The sequence below is a fragment of the Manacus vitellinus genome, unplaced genomic scaffold (assembly GCF_001715985.3).
Source record: "Manacus vitellinus isolate BGI_N305 unplaced genomic scaffold, ASM171598v3 scaffold_15_pilon, whole genome shotgun sequence".
Classification (NCBI taxonomy): domain Eukaryota; kingdom Metazoa; phylum Chordata; class Aves; order Passeriformes; family Pipridae; genus Manacus; species Manacus vitellinus.
Genome location: NW_021939122.1, coordinates 10,879,815 through 10,888,089, shown reverse-complemented (window position 1 = coordinate 10,888,089; position 8,275 = coordinate 10,879,815). Strand labels below are relative to the sequence as shown.

Sequence of the window (8,275 nt, the reverse complement as noted above, 5' to 3'; positions counted from 1 at the left end):
ACAAACATCCCATTTATTGTTTGACACCAAAAATCACAGCCTTGAAAAGAATCAGGCTCCCCATAAAAATAAATAGTCACATTTTTCAAGTCAGGGGGGCCTTTCCATTTCTTCCTCCATCTGTGGGCGACGGGGGCTAATGCCTTGTGGATGGCCTGGGGATTATGTAGTAGTTGAACGCAGGTGGCCTGCAAAACCAAGGTCACTTACATCACCCCCAGTCACAAAGGGAGCAAGGGACAGCCCAGGATGCACTAGGATGGCCAAATATCATCCCACTCCTATCACCCAGTCCCACAGGAAAGAGGCTATGGGGACAGCCTCCCCAAACCCACCAGCCTGGGAGACTGGGAGCAGCAGCACCTCCAAACTTAGGAGTATGGGAAGATGATGGGGGAACCCCAGAACTGTGTGCACTGCAAAGGTCCCACCCTCAAAGCCTTCCCCTGCTACCAGCACCCTCCTTGGCCTGCACTCACTCACCCTGTTCCCCACCTCACCCACCTCTCTTTGTGCCCTGTCCCCCTTCATACCACAGGATCTGCCCCCCATCCCACACAAGGACCTGGCAATGCAAATAGCTTACATCTCAAATTCTTCATTCCTGGAGGGGAGAAAAAAGAGAGGACAGTGTCAGTGGAGCAAGACTCTTGGGACAACCCAGCATCTCCTGGTGGGACAAGGTCTCCCCCAGGTCACAGAAGAACATGGAGAGTTCAGGGTGCTCTGGTCCCCTCCATCCTGGATGCCTGACCTGAACACAGAGCATGGGCTCCTACAGCCCCCCTGAATGTTGCTGCCCCCAGAGCCTCTCTGCTCCTTCCCTGGGCAGGCAGAGTGGGACCCACACTCACCAGTTCAGCAGCACACAGTTCCCCTATGCCAGAATTTCAGTTCCCCCAAGTTTCCCAGGCAGCTGAGCCTGTGTCTCCAGCCAGCTCAGTACAGGACCAGGGCTGGGGAACCCCAAGCACACTGGCTGCACTGCAGGGCCAAGATGTAGCCCTCAGGAGTTGGAAAGCCAACTGGAAACTGCTCACTACCTTCAGGGGTCAGCAGTGGAGTGGGAGTGGAGCTGCTGGTCAGAGGGTCCCAGAGGGCTGGGGGGCAGCCCTGGGACACTGGTGGCCACAGGTGTGTGAGCAAGCACTGCACCCTCGTGGCAAGGACACCATCCATGCAGCACATTGCATTCTGCACAGCATGAAGCTGAGCTCCTGTTTGGGGGCCCCAGCACAAAAATAGTGCAAAACAGAGCCAGGCAGGTGATGGACCCCCGAGCCAGGCTGGGGCTGCAGCCCTACTAGCTCCTTCCTCCGAGGGGAGCTGGATGCACTTTCATCTGCCCAAAGAAGAGGTTCAGAGCTGGCAGGGCCAGGCTCTTCTCCAGAACATCTCTGCCCTCAGAGGCTGAGAGTCCCAAGTCAGCCCATGTTACTTTAGGATCAGCCCCACAGGCTACCATGAGGCACATGAAGGGACAGCTGGCAGTGCACGAGGGGACCCCAGACCCAGTGTGGCCATAGGGGGTGGGGCTGCTCCTCACCTGTACACATCAGCAATGTCCATGCGGCGGTAAAACTTGGCAAGTCTGACAGACAGGATGATGCTGGGCAGCAGGAACAGTGTGCACCAGCCCAGGCTGAACCAGAAGGCATTCTGGGGGGTTGGGAGGAGAGCCATTAGGGCTAGACAGCAGCTGTGAGAATATCTTTTGCTCTCAGAGCTCCCTGATGACCACCCACTCCTTCTCACAGCTTGCTCTTAACCACAGCAATCCGCTGGGGAGAAGCTGAGCCCTGCTTCCTGTGCATCCCTCATCCTTCCCTGCATCCCTCATCCTATGCATGATGAAAACAAGGGGACCTCACAGCCACCCCACACACACGTTTCACTCCACACACCGCTGCCCCACTCACCACAGAGTCCATGATGTAGTCGCAGCCAATGACCTCCACATTATCCAGGGTCTGAGCTACGGGTTTGCAGCGTGCCACATCTTCTGTCAGCTGGACACATGGGTGGGGACAGGACATGTCAGCACCCTGCAGCTCATCCTCCCCTTCCCTCCACCCCACCAAGGAAGGCTCAACTCACCCTGCTCTTGGCCCATGAGATGTAGGTCTCAAAGAAATGCAACAGCTGCTCCAGGAAGGCCCGCGTCTCCTGGTGAGGGGAAGCACAGAGTGGAGATGTTGCACCACCAGCCCTCTCCATGCCCCATGTCCCCTCTGTGTCAGGATGAGGGCTCTCAGACCACGTCAACTGCATGCTTCACCCTACCCCAGCCCCTTGCTGGGGGTGCCATAAGGGGCAGGGGCACCCAGAGGTGCGGGAAACCCCCAGGGAAGACAACAGGGCAGGACAAGCAGCCAAACATTGCTTGGCATCCCTGTGCAGAGGGAGGTCTTGGTATGGGGGTGCAATCACATCCCCGCGGTGTGGCCCAGGAGCAAGACAAGGCAAGCTCACATTCTTGATGATGTTAGGAGTCTCCCTCTCCAGGAACTTCTGGGTTTTGTTGACTTTGTCCAGCGCAGTTCTTGTCTGTTCCTGGGGCGAAAGGTGCTCTCAGCAGTGTGATGGAAGTGGGGTCCCTATCCTGCACAGCAGCACTCCCTGGGGCACAGCCTCTCTGATCTGTGGTGTTCCCAGCAGTCACACACTGGTAGTGCCCGAGTACTTCAGGTGAAGGGAGCCTGTGCCTGGCAGGGTCCATGACATGGGCCCCCTCCCTCTGCCCCATGAGCAGCCCCTGCAACGCATGCCTGGGGAGTCCCACAGCAGCCACCAGCCCCCTAGACTGCAGGTTACCCCCACCATCTTTGCTGCAGGACCTCAAAGGCACTTTGCAGGGTGCCCTGGACTGGGGTGCACTCAGGAGGTCCCCTTGCGCAGCTTACCTCGAGCTGGGCAGCCCCGCTCTGCACTGAGTGGATGTTCTTCTTCAGGCTTTGCTGGGGACCAAGAGAGGGAGGTCAGAGGTGTGGACCTCACAACTCAGACCAGACCATGCCAGCAGGCTCCAAGCTCTAGGGAAGCCCACGCCAGCACCCCCAGGACCTCCCTCAGCTTCGCTCACCAGTGGTCCAGAGAAGTCCGCCTGCATCTCCTTGTCCATCTCCCTCAGTTTACGAGCCTCATCTTCCAGGTCCGTTTTCACATCTGTGTCCTGGAGAAGCTACAGTCAGCAGTGCCCCAGGCACAAGGTCCAGGCCCCACCATAGCCAGCTGATGGGCCTGGCTGGGGAAAAGAGCTGGACAAGGGTGAAGGGCATCGCCTCCTCTCAACACCCAGGCAGGGACAGAGGAGCCCCGCAGCCAGTGGCTTTGAGGACAGGGTGGCCATGGCCCTGGAGTGCCATGGTCTCTCACCGTTTTTTCTGCCAGCTGCTCCAACTCTGTGGCCAGATCCAGGAGGCTTCCCTGGGTTATGTTCTGATCCAGCTGGAAAAGGCAGAGACAAAGCCGTGAGAATGGGGCTCCTGTATGCCATCCTTGTGGGGCAGAGTGGAGTCAAGGCCTTCTGGGTGGAGGATAAGCTTGGTTGCCAAATGGGGTGACATGGATGAGAGCCTGCATTAGGATTACCACAGCAGCAAAGGGTAGGTGACAGTGGACATCCTCAACCCACATCCAAACCCCCCCATCCCAACACCAGGCTGCCTTCAGCCCACCTGCTCCAGGGTGAGGGTGAAGTCGGGGGGCTGCCCAGCCTGACTGGCATGCAGCAGCATGTCTTCCTGTGTCTGGTTGAGCAGGGAGACAGGGCTCAGGGTGATGTTCATCTCCTCGAAAGCCATGGAGATCTCTCCTGTGTACTGCCAGGGCAAAGGGGGCCATATGGAGCATGTGCTGGCCCCTCACAGTCCCCTCAGCTCTGTGCCCCCATCCCTGCCTTCCAGACCTGGCACCCCCAGGCTCACCTGGCTGATATTCAAGAGCTCATCCAGGGACACACGCTGGTCCAAGTGCAGAGTTTTCCACAGAGAAGCATCTTGCTGGCATTGCCTGCAGGATGGGGGCGTGGGCTGAAAACAGGGCAGGCAAAGGCTACCCCCTCCCAGGAGCATGTCCTCACCTGTGCAGGTAGGTCGCACCTTGGTCCTTCCCTGGCATCAGTGCCTGCCCACAGCCACAGCAGGTAGGGCAAGCTGCCCCCCTCCTGGAGAGCATCTGAGGGCATTGAGCAGCTGTACCCTTCCCCAAAGACACAGTGCCAGGGCTGGGACCCACCTGTATATCTCTGAGAAGTTTGTCGTGTCACCCTCCTGGCCCAGCAGCTCTGAGAGGTTGAAGCCAGGGATCAGGCCAGGAGTGTCCAGGAGCTAAGAGCAAGAGAAGAGATGGAAAAACTAGACACAGTGCAGGGCAGAACACCTCAGAAGGATATCCCAAATGGCCAGTGCTGCCACAGCTCCACCAGCAGCCCTCGGAAAGGCAGCAGTGGCTCTGGGCAGGAGTGTCTCCCCACAGGGAGCTCACCTGGAAGAGCTGCTGGTTGCGCCAGGACTCGCAGAATAACATGTAGACATTCCCCCCCACCACGAAGATGATCATCACCAGCAGCATCAGCAGCCAGGAGAAGATGAAGCTGAAGCCGACCCCTCTGCCAGGACAGAAATGCTGTCAGCACCTGTGGCCCTGTGTCCCAGTACTGATGCTGGCATTGCCCCCAGCTCACAAAGCCCAGGGGCTGCACAACCCTTGCCCTCCACAATTCCAGGAACGCCATCATTCCTCCAAGCACGTCTCCATTCTGCCTTCAGCCCCCAGAGTACGACCTGGAGCTTGGATTCCAGAATAGCTTCCCACAGCTTTGCAAGCCAGCACTCCCCTGCAGAGCCACAGGACCACACACACACTGCCAGCCCCCACCAGCACAGGGCAAACGGGCTCCCCTCGAACGCCTCTCACCAGCACCATGTTTTACCTTCACATTTACCGCTGCATGGGGAGTTGCCATGGGGTGGGCCATTAATACAATGGGACTGCAGTAACATGATGATTTAGGAGCTTGAGCATTCCCCGACCAGCCCTGCCCACCCAACCCACCGCTCCCACACACATCCTCAGCAACAAAGGGAGCCTCACGCCATGAAGAAGTTCCCGCCAGCATTGGAGAGGCCGCTGCGCTTTGTGGGCAGCACACCTTCCTTCAGCCCCAGGGGCCCCAGTAGCAGCCCAAAAACGTTGCAGAGGACCACCAGCAGCACTGTGCAGCACAGGAGGGCACACACAATCAACCTGGGGCAAGACAAAGAGCAGGAGTCAGACAGAAGGATTGGGGACCCTGAACAGCACCCAACAGTCCACTGGCTGCTTTCCTGGGGATGAAAAAGGCCCCAGGCACTCTAGCAGTGAAGGGGCACAGGCAGCTGCAAGGTACAGCTCTGACTACCCTGCACCCTCAGCTCCACCACCCAGTGAGCTCCCACCTCCAGGAGGTCCTGATCAGGATCAGGAACCTGAGCCTCTCTGGACAACAGAGCTGGAGATGCAGCAGCCCCTCACCTACCTGAGCCCATCCCAGGTGATGATTGGCTCCCTGTACTCCTCCAGCACCAACGTGGTGTTGCCCACAAAGGCCCCGACTTTCTCCTCCACATCCGGGAATGGCAGCTGTTCCTGCAAGCTTCTGATCTCCTGCCTGATGAAGCCCAGCTGGTCCTGTGTTTCTGCAGGGGACAGGGACAGGTTGGCACTGCAAGCTGCTGCCCAGGTCCTGCAGGGCAGCAGAGACCAGGAGAGGATGGGATAGGGACAATCATGGCCAAAGATGGCATTGGCACAATGGCACCTGGGGACAGCCAGGGTTGCAAGCAGTAGGTTGGCAGCAGGTAAAGTCCACCAGGCAGGGGTGGGTTGAAAAGGGAGGAGGGAGTCTTGGGAGAGAAGAAGTTGGCACACTGCACACAAAGCCCTGCTTACTTGCCACCACATCCTGGGCCTGCTCTTGCACCTTCTCAGAGATCATGTTCAATGTTCTGTTAAACTGCAGCAAGGGAGCACAGCATACAGTTCACACCCTTGCCCTCAACCCAGGGCTGAGCAGCACATCCTCTTGGCCTCAGATCCCAGTGCACAGGATAGCCAGGACCCCCAGAGCACCCAGTCCACTCCACCAGTGCACAGGGGTAGTGGAGACAGTGAACAGACCTCTAACCAGCCCTTCCCTCCATGTCACAGCAATGAACTCCCCACAGGGCTTTTCCCAAGCCACCCCTGTCAGCACAGCCCCAGCAGTGCTGTGAGCACCCAGTCCATAACCTGTCTCTAAGGGACACCTCTTACCTTCTCTAAATCAGTCGCTATGCTGGAGCGAGAGACATCACGCAGTGCCTCCAGCTGCTGCTGCACACTGGGGATCTGCAGGGAAGAGCCTGGGGTGAGAGGGCCACAGGGGGCTGGAGAAGGAGCTGCGGGGCCCCTCACCCCGCACCCCGCCCCTCCTCACCGTGCTGAAGTTGGCGGTGAAGGCGAGGCCACTGAGAGACACGCTGTTGCAGGGGGAGCCACAGCGCTGCAGGGTCTGGTTGAGGCTGTCCCGCAGGCTGTCCAGCCGCTGCCCGAACTTGCTCTGCAGCTCCTCAAGGTCTGAGCGACTGGTGGTGATGTTGTAGAAGGTGGCCTCCAGCTTCTCCATCCCTGGGGAGACAGCAGGGGGCTCAGGGCCTTATCCTGCCAGTGTGGCAGGGACTTATTCTCACCAAGCTGAACCTCAGGGACCCATAAAAAAATGCAACATAGGGGCACCCCCAAAGTCCCAGCACTTGTCCCAGGGTGCGACTGGGAGGCCAGATGGATCTCGCTCCCTGGGAGCCTTACCCAAACATGCACCTACCCCAGCTCTCAGCCCCAGCGTCCCTTAGTCCCCTGTCAGCCTCCCAGGGGTGGGGCCATTACCTTGCAAGAGGCTCTGGAGAGATCCCAGAGCCCCGTCCGTGCTGTTCCTGATGCGTGAGGTGATCATGCTGCCCAGGTTGGGCCCAATGTCTGCAGAGATGGGAGAGGTGGTGTCACTCACAGAACCTCCGCTTGCAGGAAAGCTGGTGAAAACACTGATGCCTCCCAGCACCCCAGCCCTCACCCACCCCTCAGGTGGGGGTCAGAGGGGGCACCCCCACCCTGCCACCACCTGCATCACCCTTCCCAGAGAGGAGCCTAAACGGGGAAAAGCAGCTGCTGGAGCAGAGCTGAAGCCTGAAGGAGCCCCCAGATTTAATCCCTTTGGACACCCCCATAAGAACCAGCCCAGTGACCCCCAGGGTCAGCAACCATCCATAGGGCAGCAAGGCAAACCCACACAATACCCCCACTGCCCAAGCACCCCCAGCCCTGGATCAGCTCACCACACGGGCACCCCCAGCCCCGCCCACCACACACACTCACCCTGGAGGCTGCTGTTGACATGGCCCAGGGGCACATCGCTGCTGTCAATGATAAAATCAACTTGCTGTAGGGATAGAGATTTGGTATCAGTGTGGGTGGGAATCCTTCCCTCACTCCAGCCCTATTGTTGCCCTTCCCCAGGGGGCTATTTAGGCTGCTCCCTACACCTGGCCCCTTGCCCCCCATCAGGCACCCCAGCCGTGGCGGGAGGACCAGGCATGCCTGGGGAATGGAGGCCACGTAGGTGCGGATGTTGTCCAGCGTGTTGTTCACATTAGGGAAGGTGCTGTTCACGGCCTGGGAGAAGCGGGCGTTGCTGATGAAGGCACAGACACCACCAGCCCTAAAGGGAAGGGTGGCAGGGTCAGTGCACAGGAAACTTAATCCTGATGCTCTCCTCCCAGTACCGTCCAAATCCACCCACATCGAGCCCAGCCTGCAGGGTCTGGAGCACGCCAGTGAACCCCCCCTTCCAGTGCATCCCAGCAAGTGCCCTGCACAGAGCTAAGGGACCAGAGAAGAGGGACGCAGGAAACTGAGGCACGGGGGAGCCCAGTACCCAGTGCACCTCCAGTTCCCCGTGGCGAAGCTGTCTGGAAAGGTTTGTGCCCTGCCAGTGAGCAGCCCCCCGGGGCCAGCTTCCCACCGCCGCCGCTTCCTCTCCTTTGTCCCACCGTGCCGGGATCTACTCGTGAACAATGGCAGTTTCCTGGCACGGCCGCCTAGCGCCGGCGTTTCCACCCACCCCTGGGTCCCATCCGGAGCGTCCCAGCCAGAGTACTCACAGGAGGAGAGCGGTGACCAGCAGGACGGAGACCCAGAGCGCCCAGCGCCGGCAGCCCATCCCTGGCTCCTGCTTCTGGTACATGCGGCCCCCGCAGTT

The 8,275-nt window shown here is 59.1% G+C and overlaps 1 protein-coding gene across 1 annotated transcript; it reads right to left on the bottom strand.

The window, feature by feature from the left end:
• LOC103767033 (prominin-1-A) lies at positions 1-8,275 on the bottom strand. Its single transcript, XM_029958582.1, has 22 exons — positions 8,178-8,275; positions 7,615-7,735; positions 7,393-7,456; positions 6,907-6,996; positions 6,458-6,648; positions 6,295-6,369; positions 5,932-5,995; positions 5,519-5,678; positions 5,095-5,247; positions 4,486-4,609; positions 4,237-4,328; positions 3,927-4,011; positions 3,678-3,821; positions 3,376-3,447; positions 3,083-3,172; positions 2,904-2,957; positions 2,473-2,553; positions 2,098-2,166; positions 1,920-2,009; positions 1,547-1,659; positions 587-604; positions 1-188 (listed from the first exon to the last, which is right to left on the bottom strand). Exons 1-22 carry the CDS (start codon positions 8,258-8,260, stop codon positions 137-139), a joined length of 2,085 nt encoding a protein of 694 aa, XP_029814442.1. The 5' UTR covers positions 8,261-8,275; the 3' UTR covers positions 1-136.